Source organism: Phocoena phocoena, chromosome 1, assembly GCF_963924675.1.
Source record: "Phocoena phocoena chromosome 1, mPhoPho1.1, whole genome shotgun sequence".
Classification (NCBI taxonomy): domain Eukaryota; kingdom Metazoa; phylum Chordata; class Mammalia; order Artiodactyla; family Phocoenidae; genus Phocoena; species Phocoena phocoena.
Window position 1 is genome coordinate 185,981,216 of NC_089219.1, and position 22,137 is coordinate 186,003,352.

Genomic DNA, 22,137 nt, shown 5'->3' on the forward strand with positions numbered 1-22,137 from the left:
GGTGCGAGCCGATCTGGACAGAGCAGACCCCCAGCTGGTCGAGGACCTCGGCTCCCCTGCCCTGCCTGCTGCAGGTGCCCAAGTGTGAACGGGGGGCAGCAGCCTCCCCAGTCCCAGGGCTAGTGGACCCGGGCTGGTCCAGCCAGCAGCCAATAAGGCCCCATGACGGCCCGGCCCTGAAAGGAAAGGCCAATCCCCGGGCGGGGGCGGGCCTGCCTCGCTGTCAGAGCTGTTTGAAACTTGAGGACATTCCAGGGAATCTTGGAGCGCTTTATGACCAAATTTAGCACAGGGCATTTAGCCTTTTAAAGACAAGGGGGCCGCGCAATGAGAAAAAGATACAATACAAAAATGCAGAGGCTGGCAGAAGCAGGCGAGAGCCACGGAGAGCCAGAAATGCGAGCAGGCAGGACGCGGGCTTCACGAGCGGCCAGCCCCAGGCCTGCCCTGCTCAAGTGCACACGTGACGCCTCCACCCGGGGTGGACGGCGCTGTGGTCAGCACGTGCTCCACTGACTCCTTTCTACTGTATTTGGTAGTGTGCTGGGGACTCCCCAGTGTCTGCAGCCCCAGGAAGGAACTCGATTCCAGAAGTCCCGAGTCACCCGCCCGTTCTCTCCTGCTGAGGAGGGCCCAGCATCAGAGGCCCCCGCCTGCCGTGGCCACTTCTTGCGAGACAGAGAGAGAGGGAGAGAGAAAGAAAGAGGGAGAGAGAGAGAGAGAGAGAGGGAAAATAAATCCTCACTGTGTTCCTAGACTGAAAACTGGCAGGCTGTTTGGGCAAGAAAGTGTGAGGTGCAGTAGGTCAGGGAACTCTGACAGGGCTGTCCGCCTCCACGAGCTCTTGGGAAGAGGGTTCCCACCTCCCTCCGTCCCGTCGGCTCCTTCCTCTGCCGGGGCACCTCCCGTGGGGGCATCAGGAGGGGCAGCAGGACCCCACCATGTGTAACCCCGGGGAAATATAACTGGGCTGTTGGGAGAGACCCTATTGCAATGGGTCTGGCAGTTTTCGTGAAAGGGCTTTCACTGCTCATCCCTCCTGCTGCCCTGCACAAGGCGCAGGGACATTCAATCTCCTGCCACAAAATCCCTCTAGAAGCCCTGCTGTAACCCACTGCGTAGTGCCTCCGATCTTTCCTGGCGTCGGTCCACCCTAAGCCAGAGAGAGGCAGTCACCCATCTGCACTTGCTGACGCCAGGGATGGTCTGGGAGAAAAACTTGGCCCTGGCGTTGACCGCCGGCTGGTCCCCGCTTCAGGAGGAGCTGGGGCTGGCTGGTGGGACTGGAGGGCAGAGGCGAGCAGGCGGGCCGAGGGGAAGCGGGAGGAGGGGCTTGGGGGCTCCTGGGGTTGTTTCTTTTCAGAGGCGGGGCGTCCGTGGGCGAGTCGTGAGCATGTACCGATGAGTACGGACCACGTGGCAGGCACCGGTCCAAGGGCAAGGGATGAAGCTAAAGGATAGAAAATCCATGTGGTCCCCGCCTTCCTGGAGCTTACAGTCTCCCAGTGAAGACAGTTAATAAACAAGTAACTTCGAACAGTTTATGAAAAGAAAAAGAAGAGTTACAAAATGCCTCAAAAGAGCAGTGCAGGGGCCGCGGGGAGCACAACAGGGAGGCTGGTTTCACGGCTCAAGCTCGGGCTCCCCGGGCGGCTGACCTGCTTAGGTCCCGGGCTCCCTGCTCAGCCCACGTGGGATTCTGACCCAGCCACCTCCTTCTCTGAGAGCCAGCTTCATCACCTATAAAACAAGGACAGCGCTGGTGCCAGGCTCGGAGAATGGTCGTGAGCGTTACACGTGAGCCACGCGGTCGGTACGCCTGACGGGCAGTGGGCACACAGTCACTGTCTGTAGGCGTCATCATCTTCTCCCGGCCCAGGTTCTGCTCTCCACGCCCCACCTCCTCGCTCACCTTTGTCTTTCCGTCCTTCAGCAGAGACCGCCTTCAACACACACGCGTGTGTATGCACACTCATCTCCCCACCTCGCTCTCATCGTTCGCTCATTCGTTCGCTCAAGGGCGCTATGTTTATATCCCACCCGGCCAGGCGCTATAGGGAGAGGGACGCAGGGATAATCACAGTGCTATCATTCTCTTTTAAATGTGTCATCTATCGAGGTAGAAAACTCCACGTACTAGGAGGCAAGGCGAACCAGGAGAGCAAGAAGCAACTGCTTAGAGCCCGAGGGAGACACGCTAACCTCGTGGGGAGGGTCAGGTGGCCCCCAGTGGGCACGCCGAGGCCTTGGGCTGGCCTGGGGCTCCAGGGCGCGTGGACAGAACTGTCTCCCCCCAGGCCCTCACGTCTGTCGGCCTCTGCTCTCACTTCCGCCCAGAAGAGGCCTGATCTCTGGGGCCACCCCAGCCAACCTCTCGACCCTGCCAGCTGAAAGCAGCTCTTTCCAGCCCCTGGCGACTCTCCCTTCTCCTCCCAAAGCCGAGTCACTCAGCCCCGGGCCACCCGGTTTCAGCAGCCAGTCTCCTCCCCACTGGTTCTAAACTCAGAAAACAAAGCAAGAGCTTCCACACTTCCAGGCAGGGCTCCCGGCCTCCCGACCAAAGGTTTCTGCCCAGAAGCCCAGCATGTTCTCTGCTTCGGTCCCACGATGCCAAACAGCTGGCTCTCCTGGTGTGACTCGGTCCAAAGGCCTTTTGCTCCTAGAACCCGGGCTCCGGGCGTGGCCCGCAGACCCTGAAAGCCCAAAGGCATCACCTGTGGGGCCGGAGGACTTGGGCCCCTGCGGCGAGGGACCACCGCCCCACGCACTCTCCAGGGGCAATGGTTATCCAAGCTCAGAATCCACTTCCACCCAAAACAAATTCATCTTGAGTATCGGGATTATGGGATGGCCTCATCCCCAGAGAAAACCCAGCATTGCTGTGCCAGACGGAAGGGAAAGGGACCCCAAACTCTGGCCAGAACCTGTGTACGTGTCGGGGGACAGGGACCAGGAGCAATTCACTAACGCTTAGGGTGGCTCTCAGCGGGCCGAGTGGCCCCAGGAAAGTCACATTCTCAGGAATACAGGGTGTTAGCATGGTGTAGCAGATAAGGCCACGGGCTCAGGAGTCGAATGACGTGGGCTCAAATCTGAGATGCGTGACTTTGTGTCAGCTATTTAACCTCTCTGAGCTGCAGGAAATGGAAAACGAGAATCTTAAAAGCACCTTGAGAAGAAGACATACTGCGCAGGGTTACGAAGGTGTTAAACATATCAAACAAGGTGACGCGCACAGAGCGTGTGGCAGAGCGTCAGACGCTGTGAGCACTCAGTGTCCATGCTCAGTATACGGCCACACCGGCTTTCTCCTTTTCAGGGAGCCTGGAGGTCTCTCTGGAGTAGCAGACTTTGTCTCTGAAGCAAGCTGCCGGCCTGGCCCCGCGCGCCTGGGATGGGCAGAAGCGGCCAGAGGAGAGCTCGGAGACAGGCCACAGGCCGGACGCGTCTTCCTGCAAGGAGGGCAGGGGGAGGAACGAGGGCAGAAGAGAGGCAAGAGACTGCCTCCTCTCCCCACCCACGGCGCCCCAGCCCGGCTAAAACCCCAAACAGGCCCCAGTCACACACTGGAACCCCAGACCCAGAGCTGGCTGTGGTACCAGCCTCACTTGTCCACGGCAATCTGACGGGCCAGGTGGGGCTGGGGGTCTGGAGCCACGTACATGGCCTGTGACCTCCTGCTCCTGTGTGGAGCTCTTGAGGTCCCCAAACCTCTGGCTCAATGGAGCCCAGCCCACTGGGGGCCAGGACCCCCTAAGTGGCAGGCGCGTTCTGAAAACGTCCACCCCTCTCCGAGGGTGCGGTCTGGGTGGAGAGAAGGGTTCCTCCCTCGCGCCCCTCACCCAAGCTGCTTCCAGCCTGTTCTTCACCCGGTGAGCTCACCGTCTACCGAAAAGACAGCATCCTTCTGGAAGGAACTCCCTCAGCTACTTGAACAAAGTAGAGAAAACTTTAATACATCATTATTACCTGGAAGGTAGACAGTCTGCTCCAGGGAGGGGAGGGAGAGAGCTGTCCCTTCACTATCCTGCAGCATAAATACACCTGCTCCAGAGGAAGTCACGTCTGGAGCTGTCCCAGGCGACCTGCTTACAGCAACGCTCTCGGACAGAGGTGAGCTTCTGACGCGCGGATGTGTAGAAACGGGAGAGCTCTGTGGAGGACTGTCTCCCAACACACAGCAGACCCTCCCTCTGGCTCACACCACCTCCACGGCCGGGAACTTGATCCCCTGAGAAAGCCTCGTTCTCCCGCTTCTCGAGTTTCCTACCCTCCCAGTGGGACCAGCAGCCCACCTGGTGCCAACGCTGAGTCCCTCGTGCTCCTGCGCCTTGTCGCTGGCATCCCCTCTCCCTCCGACCCCCCTCACCCAGCAGAGTCCTCCCAATCTTCAGGCTCCAGCTTGACTGCCCTTCCCCCAGGACCCTTTTGCAAGCACACACCAGCCGCCAGGGCTCTCTCCCCTCCGGATGCCTCTAGCATCTGGTGCGTTCTCCGTCACGTGCTGGCATTTTATGATTTTGACCCGACAGCTATTTCTCCTCTTATTCTTTCTCTCCAAGTACTTTTGAAGACCCCGAGGGGAGGAACCACATGGATACTTTTAGTATTCTCTCCACCCCAGTCCTTACACTAAGGCAACTCTGAGCACAGGGGAAGGGGCTTACAGTTGCTTGGGGATTACCAATCCCTCTTGTCACTTTCTCGGTTCAGCACAACCTTTGTACCCTTAATATCATCAAATGGCCCTGTCCCAAACGCTAGCGTCTGAAAGCAGTCCTTCCCCAAGAAAAAAGACAAGTTCTACTTGTCCAAGAGCAGAAGAACAAGGAAAGCTCATTGTGGGGTGACGGACGGACGGGGTGGGCAAGAGGCATCAGAGTCACTGCTGGACCCGCCACCTCACATCCCTCCACGTGCTTTCTGAGGGAGGATCTTCCTTCCTTTACTTTGTTCGGTTGGGGGAATCTCATAGCAAAACGGGCCCCGGGTCACAGCTCTTTCAGTTCACACAGGGAGCTGCTTTCCCCAAAGCAACACCTGGAGGACCTGGGTTGCAGGGTTCCAGCGCAGCCTCACACTGGGCCCAGCATACCGACTTTCACCAAACGTGCCCAGGGGTGTTGGGTCAGCATCTCAGACTCTCGTCCCCTTCAGGCCAGGTCCCTCTCGAGGACCCCACTCCTTTCCTCTGTTGGTCTTGACGTCATTCCTTCATGTCACTGACCGTTCAGCTCTGCAGACGTCTTGAAGACTCACTACGCTCTTTTCTTCCAAGATGGATAGGGATATTTTCCGGGGGTGTGGGGGGCACGGGGGCAGCTTCCTTCTTTAGCCAAAGGCCAAGTCCTAGGCCTTGCTCAGACCCAACTGTCTGCTCCACCCTGTTATCTGCTGCAGTTACAGAAAACAGAAGGTGAGAAGTCCGAGAATGCTTGCTGGCCACGTGAGCAGTGCCCTCCAAAATGGAAGGCTGCTCCAGGAGAGGGACTGTTGGGATGAAGTGAGCCGGGAAACCACAGCCTAGAGTCTGGCCCTGACTCAGCTTTGCAAACTCGGCAACTTGGTATGATCACCGTTCCTGGTGACTGCTTTGATTCAAGGGAACCAACCTCACAAGAGGTGAATGCATAAACCAATATAAACGCCGAGTGGACAGGAATAGTTATGAGCATTCTCTCTTAAAGGAATATCCATTCAGAAACCGAATAACAAACAGAAGACTGCATAATGACTATGGAACAGGAGCTAAGGGATATTTCCTCTGGGTCCTGGTGAGACCAGAACCTCATGAGAACGCAAATCTCTAGTTACTGAAATACTTATGCCCGCTAGGACCCTTGCTGCCTGGTGACTCTTTCCAGGTCCCTGGTTGCCCGTCTCCCACAGGTCCCTGGTTGCCCGTCTCCCACATTCTCTTCAGGCTGTCAGTTAATTAGATTGATGCGTTCTTAATCACAGTCACATTCCAAATAAGCCCTCTCGGACTTAGGCATCCAAATCACAGGACTGGTTTGAACTGTTCTTTTCAGTATGAGACACATTTTACGGACAGTCTTCATTTGGTTCTACGGAGGGTTCAGTTTATTTGCTCACCTTATTTCCAAGATTTTGGAGGGAACGTCACTCTTCCTTGCAGTTTCCTATTATTTATCGCACTCACTTTCCCAGGAAAAAAATACATACAAGTTTTAAAGTCAACCTCAAGAGTGCAGGGTGAGGAAGAGGTCCCGTAGCAGCTGTCACATGACAGGTTTTGCCGGCTGCAAGCTCAAAGGGCCCGGGGTCCCCAGCCTTTTGCTACCTCTTCTCTGAGCTAAACACCCCTCACTCTCCCGGTGATCATTTGGAGTGAGGTCTGAAAGAGGCTTCGTTGTCGCTGTCCCTCACGTCGAGGGCCCCCACGGGACACGAAGCTCCAGATGTTCACAAACATTTATGGAACATCCACTACAGTCCGGCCCCGAGACTCTAAAGGACTCGGGCACTGCCCGCCCTAAAGAAGCTCCGGGTAGTCGGTGGGGCTTCACCAACTCTGACGAAGTAGGCAGCATTTAATCCACACTTGACAGCCAGGTACTAGAACAAAGAAACGTGTTCGGGAGGGAACCCTAACGGAGCAACACCAAGTTTGTCTTCGGCCACGCCCCGCGGCTTCTGTGACGGGTACCTCTCCGCACCTGGGCGCCCCGGGCGCCCCGCCCCCGCCCCCGCCCCCGCCCGGAGGCTTGCCTTCCGCCCCGCAGCCCTATTCCCGGCTCCCATTGGCTGCGGAAGGAGGCGGCGAGCCAATACCCGCACACTTTAACGCCCCCCGCCTGAGATCACTTCCGCCTCCGGGCCAGGCCCCGCCCCGCTCGCCCGGCGTCGCGGAGCGGCGGAATCAAGATGGAGGAGTATGCGCGCGAGCCTTGGTGAGCCAGCCCGCTGCCCGCCGCCTGCCCCTCTGCCACTGCCCGGCCCCCGGAGCGAGGCCGCTCTCAGCCGCGGGCTCGGCGGCGCCGGGGGCCGTGGGCACCCGGGCGTGAGCAGCCGGCTAGTCAGCGGGGGCCGCGGGGCCGCGCCGGGTGACCTTGCGGCAATTCGAGGGCGCCCCGGCTCGGCTGTGTGGCCCCGGCCCCTGCCCGGCCCGCGGGTCGGGAGCAGCCCCTCTGCCCGCCGGCGACCTTGGGCTCGTCCTTGCGCTCGGGCGGCTCGGCCTGCGTGGGGAGGGGGCGGTGCCCGGGGAGGGTCCGCGTGGGCGCGGCGGCCGCGGTCCGGGCTGGGGTTTCCCCGTGGGGGAGGGGCGGCGCGGTCGGGAAAACGGGGAGAGTAGCGTGTGTGAAAAGCCGGCGACGGGGGTCCGTTCATTCGGCATTTAGCGGGGGGTGGGGGTGGTCTGTGCCCCGCGCTCGGTCGGTCCCAGGAATGAAAGCATAGAGGAGTCAGGCACGCGCACAGTTTAAGGCTTCGGAGGTCATGAGTGAAAAACCACATCTTGTTTTTAATCACCTATTAGTCACCTGTGTTTTTTGTAAGAGCAAGAACCAAGGTGTTCTCCAGCTGTGTGTAAGGGCCCAGGGCTTTACATTCTGACCTTCCAGCATTAGCCATGTTGCCTGCTTTGTGCATTTTTTCCTCCCTGAAATAAGATACAGAGTATGTTTCAGCGCCTCCCAGCTCTTTAAATTTATCTTCTCCAAAGGTAGTGGTCCCCCTTCCTGGGTTGTGCTCAGGTGTGCAGGACTCAGCGTGCTGTGCACTGCTGTTGTCACCTGCTCTTGGGTATGATATCGTGAAACAGGTTGGCATGAGGGGGAAATACTTGACTTTCTTGGGTTAAAGATGTTATGGGAATCATAAATTTTCATCTACTACTAAATTAGGTGGCCCCTTTGCTTTCTCAGTACATATGTCCTGAAGCAGTACAGTCAGTTGTCTTGTTGGTTTTATACTCAAAACTGCTTTGATCTTCTGGACTACCCTGTTTTCGTGAAGTCATCCGAGCTCCAACTATAAGCGTCTTTCTCTTCCCTCTGCACCTGCCCCAACACCATAGGCAGCCTGAATTCTTTCAAACCTTCCACCTTTCATTTCTTGTTGTCAGGATCTTACCTGGCATCCTTAATGCCTTTTACAGTAGTTTCCTAGTTGCTTTCCTTCTCTTCAGTCCTTTTTAATACATCATAGGTACTTAATCGTCCTAAATACTTTTTAATCACGTGTTTTGTTTTCAGAAGCCTTAGTCTATAGGATATAGTGGAAAGAATTTGGGGCCTTTGGCGTACTAGATTTTGTATTTAAATTGGTTCTACCAGTTATTACCTGTTGACCTTGCGCAAGGTACTTAATCTGAGCTTCTGTTCATGTATAAAATGGAGAGGAGACAGGGATACTCTTCTGCAAAGTTAAAAGATTAGGGAGTCTATAAGAAAATAAGCTAGCTTTCTTGAAAATCAGGTTATTTGCACTCTAAGGCACCTAAAACATAGTTGATACTTAGTAAATGATGACTTTAATCTTGTGGTTAGTTATTGGTTCCCTGTTGCCCTGTATTTGTCTGGCATTTACATTAGAGTCTGGCTTCAACCTTGCTTTTGTGTAGCCGTCACTTCCCTGCAGGAACCTTGATTTAGCCAGACTTGGTTCAGAGACTGTTTGCATCTTGCCGTTGTTTTGGACGTCCTCTCTGGCAATCCTGCGGCTGCTCTCTGATCTGAATCCTGCAGTTCTTTACTGATTTTTTAAATACTCATTTTCATTCTAACTGATTATAGGATCATTTAGGATCAGTTGTTTAGAGTTAGTGACTCTCCTTTGTCCTTCCTTTTTACTTTTTTTTTTTTGGTCGCAGCACGCAGCTTGTGGGATCTTAGTTCCCCAACCATGGATCGAACCTGGGCCCCGGCAGTGAAAGCACCGAGTCTTAACCTCTGGACCACCAGGGAATTCCCTATCTCTTTACTTCTATTAATGTTTCTACCATTTTGAAGAAATTTTCCTAATCCTTTTAGTCTCTCAGAGCACTGCTTCTCAAACTTTTAAAGTGAAATCAAGTCACCCGTGGATTGTGTTAAGCTGTGGACTCTGATTTAGTAGGTCCTGAGGGGGACCTCCCCAGAGCCTGCACTTGTAACGAGTTCCCAGGTGTTGCTGATTTTGCATTCAGGCCTGCAGGAAGCCAGCCTTGGGTAGCAAGGCCCCGAAGCCTCAGGCTGACAGCTGGAACATCTGCCGCATGAGGTCGTCGTTCTGTGCGAGCTCCTGACTTGTGTTAGACTTGGAAAGGACAAGGTGTTTCGTATTTCTATCTGGCAAAGTGAGAAATTACTTATTATTTGGATTCTTCAGCAGCAACGATGCGCTGAACTCACACGGTTACTTGAGCAGTTGGATTGCGCATAGGGTCGTTATAGCATTTTACCCTCGAGACTGGAAAAGACGTTTATGAATTGAATTATTCACAGACTTGTTTTTTTTTCTTCTTTTGGCCATGCCGCGAGGCTTGCGGGATCTTAGTTCCCCAACCAAGGATCGAACCCAGGCCACCACAGGTGAAAGTGCTGAGTCCTAACCGCTGGACTGCCAGGGAATTCCCATTCGCAGACTCTTTAAGAAGCCAGATTCCTAGAAGAGGGGTTCTGTTCTACTGATCAGATTACTCATGTCGTCGTGCTGCATGAGGGTGCTGCATTTGGAAGCCGGGTTTACACATTTAACCTCGAATTATCAGATGTTAGAGGTTACTAATGTGTGAAGTGGATCTGATACAAACTTAAGTTCCAGATGCTAACTTGGACTCAGTAAACCCAAAAAGAAGTTTTAAAATTTAAATAATGTGTCGTCTTCTGCACCTGTTGAAATTTTATTCTTTGGGTCTCAGCTTTAAATTTTGCTGCAGCTGGAGAGCTTTCCTTGGTCCCCCAGGCGACTGGGTCACCGTTGACTATTTGCTTTTCACGGTGCCTTAGAATAGAAGCACTAGTAGTTGAGCAAATGAATAAAGTGCTGTGAACAGTAGGGAGTTGGAGCCATTCAACTACAAGTTCATTCCCTGTAGCTTAGAAGACTTGGGCTGAATAGATGTGGACCTGTTTAGAATCCTTAATCTTTGTATTTTATGGGCCAGATGTTACTGGTTGCAGTGAGCCCTGCCCTGGAATCTGTTGTATATCCGTTGTTAACAAAGAGGGTTTTATGGTTTATAAATGAGAAATACGCTCATCTTTTTTCTTTTTTTCTCTCTTTCCCGTTCTTAGCCCCTGGCGCATTGTGGACGACTGTGGTGGGGCCTTTACGATGGGAACCATAGGTGGTGGGATCTTTCAAGCAATCAAAGGTTTTCGCAATTCTCCGGTGGTAAGTGGGTGAATGGTCTCATATCATCATTACTTGAGACCGTTTGCTAATGTCACTTGGGCCCCATCAGTGGGTTGGAAATGTGTTATACTCCTAATGTATTTTTGGTTGCTTCCTTTTGTTTCCTTATAGGGAGTAAACCACAGACTACGAGGGAGTCTGACAGCTGTTAGAACCAGGGCTCCACAGTTGGGAGGTAAGCAGAATGTTTCCATTTGTACTTCAGATGATTTTTTTCCTGTTTTTTTGAAGATGAAATCCTGTTTTTTTTCCTTCTTTTTTAGATTATACCAGTTGGTGATTTTAGTTTGGTCTAAATAACAGCTTGTCACAAGTTAGTATCTATGCGAATTCTTGATTTATGATTTATTTGGAAAGTTAACTTGAATTGTTGCATCCATTTGAAATTGTCCTTCAAAAGCTCAGTGCGGTTTTGTTTCTGCTTGGTTTCATTTGATTTTCTCCCGTTATCCAGACAGTGTGTCCACAGCTCAGGTTTGTGAGGGTCAGGAGTGATAGCTTCTGGGTTAGCATGAAACTGAAGAGGATGTGAACAGAAGGATTAGGGTGTGTGAGAGGGACTGACGGAACTCATGGGGCTCCCTCCAGGTTTAGCTTTGGACATTGTGCTGAGGTCAGTGCAGAGGTGGAGAACGATTATGTCTATCACACTCTTGAAGCTTGGTAATTCAGAAGCTGGGAGAAGAGAGAATAAGAAATCTGGGAGCTTACATTTGCTTGCAAAGATACAGTCAGGCTGAAGAGACCACATGTAACACATGAAATGGACTTAGCACTTTTAGTCGTTCCTTAGTGATTTTGTGCGTCAGGAGAAATAATCATCTCTTTGTTTTCATAGCATTTGTTTTCTTTAGAAGATAGTGGCCAGTGTCGTCGTTTATTCAGTGCCTGCCACGTGCCAGGCACTCCAGGTGTTTTACAGGGTTGTTTTATTTAGTCCTCACAGCGACATAGGAGGTGAGTACTGTTATCTCCATTTTCCAGATGAGGAAATTGAGGCTCCGAGGGTTGAAGTGATGGTGTATCTGTTTCCTGTTTTTCTCCCTGTAATAATTGTACACCCTGGAAAGTAAACAGTGACTAATTTTCCTTTGTTTTAATGGTTACCGTGTTGTTTAAGAGTGATAAGTAGTTAAAAAAAAAAAAAAGTACACACCAAACCCTGAACCTTTGATAAATGCAGAAGTCATACAGGTTTTAACAGGTTTCTTGAGAGGCTGCTTCTATCACATGCATTTTCGGTGAATAAAAAAAACAATCAGGTAACTGTCACAGTCAAGAAGAGCCTAAGGAGATAAGACTACTAAATGTTACGAGGTGTCCTGGAACAGAACAAGGACATAAAAACTAAGGAAATCTGAATTAAGTATGGACGTTAGTTAATAATGTGTCAGTATTGGGTTGCTGTGACAAATGCATGGTGCTGATGTTAGATGCTGGGGAGACTGGATGTGGGGTATGTGGGAACTGTACCATCTTCACAGCTTTGCTGTGACTCTGAAACTAGTCTAAGAATAAAGGTTTGGTTAAAGAACAATCAGGGTGAAATAGAGGAAGAGTATGTTGTGTGAGTGAATTGGAATCAGGCTTTTTGAGGAAACTACTGAGGAATCTTCATGGAGTCTTGAATTTTAAAAGTACTGGGGGGCTTCCCTGGTGGCGCAGTGGTTGGGAGTCTGCCTGCCGATGCAGGGGACACGGGTTCGTGCCCCGGTCCGGGAAGATCCCACATGCCGCGGAGTGGCTGGGCCCGTGAGCCATGGCCACTGGGCCTGTGCATCCGGAGCCTGTGCTCCGCAACGGGAGAGGCCACAACAGTGAGAGGCCCGCGTACCGCAAAAAAGGAAAAGGAAAAAAAAAAAAAAAAAAAGTACTGGGATGGGCTTCCCTGGTGGCACAGTGGTTGAGAGTCCGCCTGCCAATGCAGGGGACACGGGTTCGTGCCCCGGTCTGGGAAGATCCCACATGCCGCGGAGCAGCTGGGCCCGTGAGCCATGGCCGCTGGGCCTGCGCGTCCGGAGCCTGTGCTCCGCAACGGGAGAGGCCACAGCGGTGAGAGGCCCGCATACCATACACACACACAAAAAAGTACTGGGATGGCACTTCCAGTTTAATTCAGTGAGCGTTTACTGAGCTCTTCCAGTTAAGCTCCTGGGAAAAAGGCAGTGTGGGAAAGTTATAGTTGTGTCCTGAAAGGTCTTGTATTTTCATAGCAGAAATAAGACATGCTTTTGATGTGTCCCCATTATGCTTCCAGCCCTTCCTTGCATTTTGGAACAAGATGTTACAGGCTCATCTTGTACTTTCCCTGCCTAAGTGTAGAGTCATCCGTCCCCAAGGAGCCCTGCTTCCTTCTAGTTGAGAATGGTACTTAGAAGCCAAAGTCTGGGCACTAAGTGTATCATTGCTGTGGGGCATTGCTGTTCGCAGGCCTTCTTAGGAATGTACTGTATATCTGTGAACACACACCACGTACACGTACATACACAAGTTTATGTCTGTGTTTCTATATGTCTATATGTGTTAGGAATCGTGGGTTCACAATGATACCTCTGAGTCCAGTCCAGCCCCACAGGTTCATTCTTCTTTCACTTTTCATATGAATACTTGGGCTAGGGCACCTTGTAACAGGCCACCCTTCCACATGGGCACGCTGATCTCCATGCTTGGGAGTGTCCTTCCTGCGGACGCCTCCTCGCCCTGCTCTGGCTGTGACTGCCCACACGTGGCCGGCCTTTTGTGTGGACTCAGTCTCCACTCTTATCAGCCACCATAGCTTACTCTGGCAGTCATTCTTGGGGTGGGCAGATATCAGATCCTTGTGAGGGAGTGGGAGAGCCTTGTTTGAGGAATTTGGTGAGATAATTCTAATACACCTGGACATATCTCTCTCCCAGGGCACAGAGCCACTGAGTTAGGACGGACTATTTCATCTGTATGTAGCATGTGGTATTTAGTGTTGGACCGAAAACGAGGAGGCTCATGCATAGTTTATTATTATTTTTTAAACATATTTATTTGGCTCCTCCGAGTCTCAGTTGCGGCACGTGGGATGTTCGTTATGGCATGCAGGATCTTTAGTTGTGGCATGCGGGATCTTTTTTTTTGTTGCGGCACGCGGGATCTTTGTTGCCGTTATGTGGGATCTTGAGTTGCGGCATGTGTGCGGGATCTAGTTCCCTGACCAGGGATCGAACCTGGGCCCCCTGCATTGGGAGCATGGAGTCTTAACCACTGGACCACCAGGGAAGTCCCTCGTGCATACTTTAACTGGTTGTATCTGCTGGATTTAACTCACAGGGTGAGCTCTGGGGAAGGGTGCTGGTGATGGTCTGGTTCAGGCAGTTGGCAGAACCCAGTTTATTGTCCTTATTGACACACTCCTGCTTCTGTGAGGTTTCAGAGGGTGAAGGATAACCTGACAAGAGCTCCTCAGTGCAGTTTTTCTTTCTTTAATCTTAATAAAAGAACTCTTCATAGAGTGTAGGTCATGTATATTCGTTTTAGAAGATTTGGAAAATAAAAGCACAAAGCAGTGAAATCGTCTTGTTATCATCTGTCACCCAGAGATGCTGACAATTAAAATCTTGGTGTTGCCTTTCTGTGTTTTGTGTGTACTTACACACGTGTATGTGTGGGTTTGTTTTTTATTTCACAGAATAGTCACTGTGTTTAGGAAGAGTTTAAAGTGCAAAGTAATCTGGTTTAGGGTTGCTTTTAGTTTCATGCTTGAGGATTGAAGGATAGAAATGAGAGAGGAAAGGTAATTCCCATTCCCTCGAGGTTCCATAATTCAAACTGTTTGTATCACCCTTTTGCCCTGTATGTGTATTGGCTTACGCCTGTTGTACATCCCAGAATAGCCCGGTTTCTTTTGTGTTCACATCGGTGATTTTCGTAGAGCAGGTGCTTAGTGGCACTGACTGAAGAAAAGAAAAATAGAGGTAAGGTGATGAAAAGAAGGAAGGAGGGCACTTCTTAAACAGATACACACTCTCCTGAAAGGGGGTTTGAATGGGTTTAGCCCAACTCTTTTAGGCCTGGCCTATTTCTTTTAGGCTTTGGGCCGTTGCTGATTTCCCTGCTGACGTAGTACAGACCAGGCTTTATTAAAAAGAGAAGTATGCTGACTCCTGTTCGGTGCTTATTCAAACTTGCCTGCATGTGCTTGTGAGAGTCTTAAGAATATAGTGAGCGTTGTTAGTTAAGCTGGTTTCTGACTATTACATTTAAAGGCTAAAATATAAAAACTGAAACTTATTTGTTTTGTTTGTAAATAAAACAGGCAGCTTTGCCGTTTGGGGAGGCCTGTTTTCCATGATTGACTGCAGTATGGTTCAAGTCAGAGGGAAAGAAGATCCCTGGAACTCCATCACGAGTGGTGCCTTAACAGGAGCCATCCTGGCAGCAAGAAGTAAGCGGGCATAGACACACACATTGAAGCCAGCCTCTGCCTGCGTTTAAGGACATCTGTAATAGAGAGACGGAGCACTGTGTAACTGGGTATAGTGTGAGTGTGTATGGTGATTTGTGGGAAGAGTAAAAGGATCTCTTAACTTGGAATGTTGAGGACGAGGGAGCCTGGAGCTCTAACCAGTAATCACCGTGGTTAAGAGCAGTTCAGGTTCTGCTTCTGCCACTTACCAGCTGTGTGACTGGGCAGTTTCTCTCCTCAGCCTCTGGAATTAATCGTTGTACCTGTCACACAGCATTGTTATGAGTGAAGAGCTTATATCCATCTTCTGGGTCTTTGGGACAGAGAGCAACCTAGGATTCCTTTGGGCGTAGTGGGTGAGCCGAGGAGTCAGCACCCTCTTCTGTGAAGGGCCAGGTAGTAAATGTGTGGGCTTCCGTCACATGTACTCAGCTCTGCTGTCATGAGCGCAGCCTAGACAATACGTGAATGAACGCGCATGCTGTCCCAGTGCAGCTGTATTTCCACCAGCAGGCCGTGGGCTGGATTTGACCTGCGGGCCATGGTTTGCTGACCCTGGTCTTGGTCAGCGAGAAAGGGGGTTTGGGAACGGGGAGTAGCATGGAGCCCTATGGACAGGTCTTTGCTCTATGGTGTCTTACATTAACCTGGATTTCTGTTAAAGTAATCTCTCTGTTCTCAATGTGCTCAGACGGACCAGTGGCCATGGTTGGGTCAGCCGCGATGGGTGGCATTCTGCTAGCTCTCATCGAAGGAGCTGGTATCTTGTTGACAAGATTTGCCTCTGCCCAGTTTCCCAACGGTGAGTCGTCTTTCTGCCCGACACCACAGCTCAGACGCTTGAAGTGGTTTCCCGATGTCCTCTCAGATGTGGCAGTTTGACGTCTCTGCGTCACACGTGAATACGCCATGCTTCGTGCGGGTTCTGGCTCCGCACGGGTGTGGGTGCCGTTAGTTGTGTTTCATCTCAGTGACAGAATGCTTTGGCCGATGACTTGCTGTCGATCTTTCCTTAGAGTTCTTAGGCTTTATCGGTGCTCACTTGCTCATTCTAAGAAATCGCCGATCATTTCAGCGGTGCGGGAAGAAGGGTCCCTGCAGACGTGGAACAACGATGGCCGTCAGTCGCCAGCTTCTTACTGCCTGTGTGTGGGGCACCGCTCTAGATGCCGGGGGCAGTGGGAGCGTCAGGCCGACACGCTCACAGATAAATGAGGTCATCTGGTTGTGCTGCTTCCTTGAAGAAAGTGAAGTAGCAGGAGAAGGTGACCCGTGGTGGGGCTCACTTAGGGCCGGAAGGAGGGTTCTTCTGAGACGTTGGTGATGTAACGCGTTGCTCCTGCCTGGTGCAGGGAAGGTGAGGTGCTGGGCGGTTAGTGGTCCACAGGTGGTCACGACGTGGCCAGGGACTGTCTGCTCTGCGGCTAGCGTGTGCAGATGCTTGCAACTTAGAAAACTTGAGCTGTCTAAACGGGACTGTTCCTTGGCATTGGAAGGGAGCAGAAAGACACCGAGGGTCGTCATGGGGAGGAGCTGACCCGGCGTTTGGGGAAGGAAATACGCAGAACCGTGTGACTGGTTGGAAGTTAGTTTTGGAGCTTGGAAAGGATTCGGCATAGAGTGAGGGACAGGTGACAGCTCCTGAGGCACCAGGCGAGGGATTCGGTGTCTTTTGGGCGCGGTTCTGAGGCCTGCTCCCTGTGGCCAGTGGATGACCTGGTTGGCTCCTGGGCCCTCGGTCCTTGCCTCTGCTTTCAATCATTATTTCTCACTGAATACTCCGTTGTGATGGCCACTTTCTTATTTTGCTTTTTAGTTTAGCACTTTAGTGTGAAAGACTTCACATAAGATGTGAGAAAAGTTCCATGTTTGCAGAAATTCAGAAATTGATAGAACGATAACTCCGTCACGCTGTCTTGTAGGATTTAGCCTTGTTTGCTGGGGTTTCGGCTTCTTTCCTCGGAAGGAGTTCTCTAAAAGAAGTGCTTTTTATTTTAGACAGGAGGAGTGTTTTCGAAAGGCTGTGTGGGGGCAAAAATCTTTGAAAAGTTAATCATATTTTTCCAGTTAACTTACATGAAAGAGTTCTTAAAACAGAAAGATGAGATAAAACTGTATCGAAATGGTAACAGTGGTTATTTTTGGTTTATCTTTTTCACCCAGTGTCTTCTCCAGCTTTCTGTAATGAACAGATATTTTTAGAATATAAAAAAAAAATTACTGGAGTAAAGTATTGGAAAGAAAGCCCTCTTTACCACTGTCCTCTTTCTCTCTTCCTTCCAGATATTTTTTAGTCTGCCTCAGTTTCCCTGAAGAAAAGAGGAGTGATTATTCCCATTAAAGTCTTCTTTTTAAAGAGCCACATTTTTTCTTAGGTCACAGGCCGTCCCATCCTTTGAAAGCAAATACTACAACACTTAGTTCTGCGCAAGCTAGGGGATGGCGGTGTCTTCCCATTTCAGGACCCATTCCTTACCTAGTTGTATAAATTGTATTACTGAGTTCTCTTGAAACATGACTAAGGTACTTAAACTTTGTGAAAATAATTTTAAATAGCCACTGACAAATACATCAGGAGGTGTGAGAGATTCGTCCAGTCCTGATACGGCAGCTTGTTCAGCAGTTGCGTTAAAACTGGCGTGTTGTTTCTTGCTGTAACTACTCCATGTGACTGCGCTGGCGTAGCATTTGGGAGCTGCTCGTTCTGGAGGAGGGCCGCCAGGCGGCCGGACGTTAGCACGCGCTCTCGTGGGAATCGGGCAGCTCAATAAAGAAATTCAGGTTACAGCTCTGATGTAGCACTTTGTTTTCTGAGTTGACTGATTTGCTCTTTACAGAGACTTGTCCCTTTAAATTACGTAATATTCAGGTGGCGTTTAAATTCCCTCTTAACTGCAGGTCCTCCGCTTGCTGAAGACTCCTCCCAGTTGCCTTCAGCCCAGCTACCATCCTCACCTTTCGGGGACTACCAGCAATACCAGTAGGGCCTCTCTGCCAGGACTTCTGTAACAGAGTGAGCTGCGGTTCAAGGAAGGATTTCAGAAGATCAAATTCAGTCTGTTTTTAAAACTGTAGGTGGGACAACTATGGCCAAATAGGCTGTGAAGAGACATTTAGCACATTTTTCTATTTAAAGGAACATGGGGGGGGGCGGGGGAGGGTCTTAAAAGATAATACATTTATTTATTCACACTTGGATTGCGTTTGTGATCAAAATAAATGTCTGAAATCTTTAGAAGGAGAAGCAGTAAGCGCTTGGAAGATGAAGGACCAGTGGCGAACGGCAATGAAGCATGACCGTCATTTCCTCGGGGACCTCTCTGCCTGGTTTTGTTCTGTTAGTCAAACAATAAAAAACGCCGGGAGATCGCTCTTTCTATTAAGATAAGTTGCAGAGTTCTACTTTTCATCCTTGAATTCAAATAATGCAGAGTCCGTGGAAAGTTGCACGGGGTACAGTCTCCAGGGATTGGTCCACAGCAAACACTTCCGGGCTGGAGGGCTGCGGGAAAGAGCTTAGCCTTCTCCTCGCGAGTAAAAAACACGCCACGTTTTGGTTTCGCGGGTGTCGGATACAAAACTCTCTTCACCTCTGAGGCTACTGTGTCTTGATTCTTCATCATCAGAAAAGCTTCCTTCCGGTATACCCAGTTCCGTATGAGAAGGTTCCTGGAGGGTATAATAGCCCTGGAAAAGTTTGGCGTTTATGGTGTGCTGGCAAGTACAATACATGCTGCTTTTCATGTGTTGCAAGTCCCCTGAAGCTGATCTTCGTCGAGGGTGTGTTTTGGGGTCTGGCCGGGCCTGGAAAATGGATTAGCATTTCGGAATAGGCCATTTTACTGGCTGTGCTGGAAATGCCACGTGACCTTACGGGAGGCAGGCTGTCACTCCCCGTTTACCTGCCTCTGTGTGAAACGGAGAGCAAATCCGTGTGGGTGTGGTGAGCACATGCACGTTCTGGCCCAATGCCACGTACATAGTAAGCATTTAATTTACTAAAGCTGGTTTGATCTTTCTTTGTGTGGTAAAATATACAGGAAATCATATTTATCGTTTTAACCATCTGTGAGTGTACAGCTAGTGGAATTTACATACAGTGTAACAGTCACCATCGTGGATCCCAAAACTTCCTCATCGTCACCAACAGAAACTCCCCATCCCACCTTCCCCCAGCTCCTGGTAACCACAGGTCTACTTGCTGTCTCTGAGTTTGCCTGTTCTGGGTACCTCGTATAAGCGGAACCGTACGATATTCGTCTTCTGTGTCGCTCTTATTTCGTGTTTCAGGGTCCATCCGTGGTGTTGCATAAACCAGCACTTCATGCGACGGCTGAGTAATATTGCATGGTATGCAGAGATCACATTTTATTTGTCCATTCCTCCATTGATGGACACTTGGGCTGTTTACACCGCGTGACTCTTGTGAATAACATGGGCATACAAATACCTGTTTGAGTCGCTGCTTTCGGTTCCTTTGGGTGTAGACCTAGGAGTGGCGTTGCTGGGGCATGTGGTATAGTTCTATGTTTAACTTTTGGAAGAAGCACCAAACTTTGCCACAGCGCTGCACCATTTGACATTTCCACCAGCAATGCACGAAGGTTCCCGTTTTTCCGCATCCTTGCCGACACTTTTATTTTCCTTTAAATAAAAACGTTACAGCCAGTCTAGCACGTGTGACTATCTCATTGTGGTTCTGATTTGCGTTCTCCTGGTGACGAAGTACTGCGCTTATTGGCCATTTGTGAGTATTTGGGATTTGTCTTTCCGTCTGTAGCTCTTTTGATTTCCAGGAGTAAATGTAAGGAGATGTTATAAGAACAGTTCAAAGCTGAGGGCATGTTGAATCGCAGATAAAATGCTTTACATTTCTTAAGGTCTCCTAAACTTCCTCTTAAATGGCTTATTGGTTTGGAAAGTAAGTTCCTTTCTTGGGAATTCGGAGTCTGTGGCGGGTGTGTGTGTATGTGATGCTGGCGTGTTTTGCCATTTTATTGGTTAACTCAGCATATCTGAAGCAATCCTTGGTTACAGATGAATTTTCTGGAACGAGGGGTGGGAGGGGGGAGAGAAGAAGCTTGAAAAAGATGGAAAGCCAGTTCTTTTTGAAGAACTTGACATTTAATTCCACAATATGTGGGACGGCAGGTAGAAACCCCGAAAACCTTTCCAGTTGTTTCCCTGCTTCTTGGCCCTCTCCTCCTTGGTGGATGCCCCCTTCCTCCATCCCGCACTTAGGAGAGCTGCTGCTCCCGGGGAAAGCCTGGCTGCCCACCGACCTGCTGGGGCTTGGCCTGAGCGGAGTGGCTCCGTCTCCGTGATGTGTCTAGCGTGGAGATGGGGGGCCGGTGAGGAGAGGGAAAGGGGAAAGTAAACTTCATGCCTCTGATTTTCTACTGGAAGCCTCGTGCCATCTGCGTTTCCGGTCACAGGTGTTTCATAACCGCCCAAGAACGTCCTCGTGTGCTCTGTCCTCTGCCTGCGCCCAGTTTGTCCAGCGGGCTGGTTCCTGGTGGTCTGGGGACCAGCTCGAGCGCCCCTGCAGCTTCCCGTCCCCTCTCCGTGTTCTCTTGTCACTGCACAGCCGGAGGAGGTGCTGAGCGGCAGGAGGAGGTGCTTTGTTTTGTTTTCTCTCCCCCACCTTTTCCCCCAACATTTTTTCAATGAAAATATCAAAACCGTAAAGTTGAGGTTCACAGTGAACATACATATACCCATCACCTATGATTAACTTTACAATACTTTACCATTGTGTACCTGTTCACCTATCACCCGTTTCCTAATAAAATTGAAATTTATGAAATCCATTGATAAGCTTTGTAAGATGTGATTTAAAACATTTTTTTATTGGAGTATAGTTGATTTACAATGTGTTAGTTTCAGGTGTGCCGTAAAATGAATCAGTTATACATTGATTTTTTTTTTTAAGTTTAGCAAATAATAGAAACCAGGTAGTTTAGATTCTAATAAATATCTTAAAATAGCCATTTTGAGATGTTTAATACATATTCTAAAACAATTTTGGTGTACAAGAACCCAGAATAAAAGGTAAAATCACGAAAATTGTTTTAATTACCAAGATAAATGCAGAAACAAGCAGACAGGAAGGAATTTTTCCCTAGGTCTTTTTCTGGAATAATGGAGCAGTTTCCTCAGTTTCAAGGTTGAAATGCTCATCAGAAAGATCCCATCTGCTTCTCCCTTTTTTCCTTAGTATCTGACACTTTGTGTGAAATTGGCCTGAAATAGTGAATTTCTGAGTCAGGGTTGGAAGGCGTGGGTTACAGCTGCATCTGTTGAAAGCCCGTCTGTTTTCTTATATGAGATGACTGCAGATTGTGACGGCGTGGTCACAGCTCCACCCGGTGGTGCATTGGTTTTAGAACGCAATACTCTTGCTGCTGGTTTTGCTTTGTACAGTACGTTATCTTTTAGAGCAAAAGTCAGCCACCTATAAGGCTCAAGGGCCACATTTACCCTGCTGCCTCTTTTTGTAAGGCCTGTGACTGAAGAATGGATTTAAAATTTTTCTAATGGTTAAAAAAAAATCAAAAGAAGAAAAATGTTTCACGGCACGTGGAAATGACACGAAATGAAGATTCCGGCGTCCATAAATACAGTTCTGTTGGTGCACAGCCACACCAGGTCTTCACGTTTTATGAGCGACTGCCCTCATACGACACAGCAGAGTTAAGCGGCCGCGTCAGAGACCTCGGGGCACACAACTCCTGAGATGTTTGCCCTTTAGAGAAAAAAAATTGCTGACCTCTGTTTTAGAGCAATTAAAAATAAAAAGATTTATTTTATCTAAACTGATTCCATTTCTAGCACTCCTTCTTTTCTTTGTGTGGACCCAAGTTCCTCTCTGGTATCATAGTCCTGTCTCAGGAGCGTCCTCTAACATTTCTTATAGGGTAGGATTATATGGGTGGATCCAGATGGATGCCTAGGGATGTAGTGGGTGGCATTATAGGAGAGGAGCTTTTATAAAAAGCTCTTTATGCCCTGAGCTTTTATAGTGGCCAGTAGCATTCCTGCTTTTGCCTCTGAGGGAGACATTACCTTTATCATACTAGATAGTGAGCGTGACTTCCCTTTGCTCCAAAGCAAGACCCTGTCTCTGTCTTGGAAGGGTGTAAGCCAGCTTACCAGCCTTACCACTGTGGACGTTTAGGGCTGGATAATCAGTTGTGGGGGACCTGTCCTGTGCAGTGTAGGATGTAGGATCTCTGGCCTCTGCCCACTGGATGCCAGCAGCACCTCCTCTCCAGTTGTAGCCACCAAATGTGTCTCTAGATGTTGTCAAATATCTCCTAGTGGGCAAAACCGGCCCTGGTTGA

The 22,137-nt window shown here is 50.0% G+C and overlaps 1 protein-coding gene and 1 non-coding gene across 2 annotated transcripts; one reads left to right on the forward strand and one right to left on the reverse strand.

The window, feature by feature from the left end:
- The first annotated feature begins 6,888 nt into the window (after positions 1–6,888).
- On the forward strand, positions 6,889–17,778 carry TIMM17A (translocase of inner mitochondrial membrane 17A). Its single transcript, XM_065894116.1, has 6 exons — positions 6,889–6,914; positions 10,239–10,338; positions 10,471–10,534; positions 14,645–14,773; positions 15,486–15,596; positions 17,693–17,778. The coding sequence occupies exons 1-6, from the start codon at positions 6,889–6,891 to the stop codon at positions 17,776–17,778; spliced, it is 516 nt and encodes a 171-aa protein (XP_065750188.1).
- TRNAW-CCA (transfer RNA tryptophan (anticodon CCA)) lies at positions 13,536–13,608 on the reverse strand. The gene has a single exon. It is a non-coding gene; the product is annotated as a tRNA-Trp (tRNA).
- Positions 17,779–22,137: the final 4,359 nt, after the last annotated feature.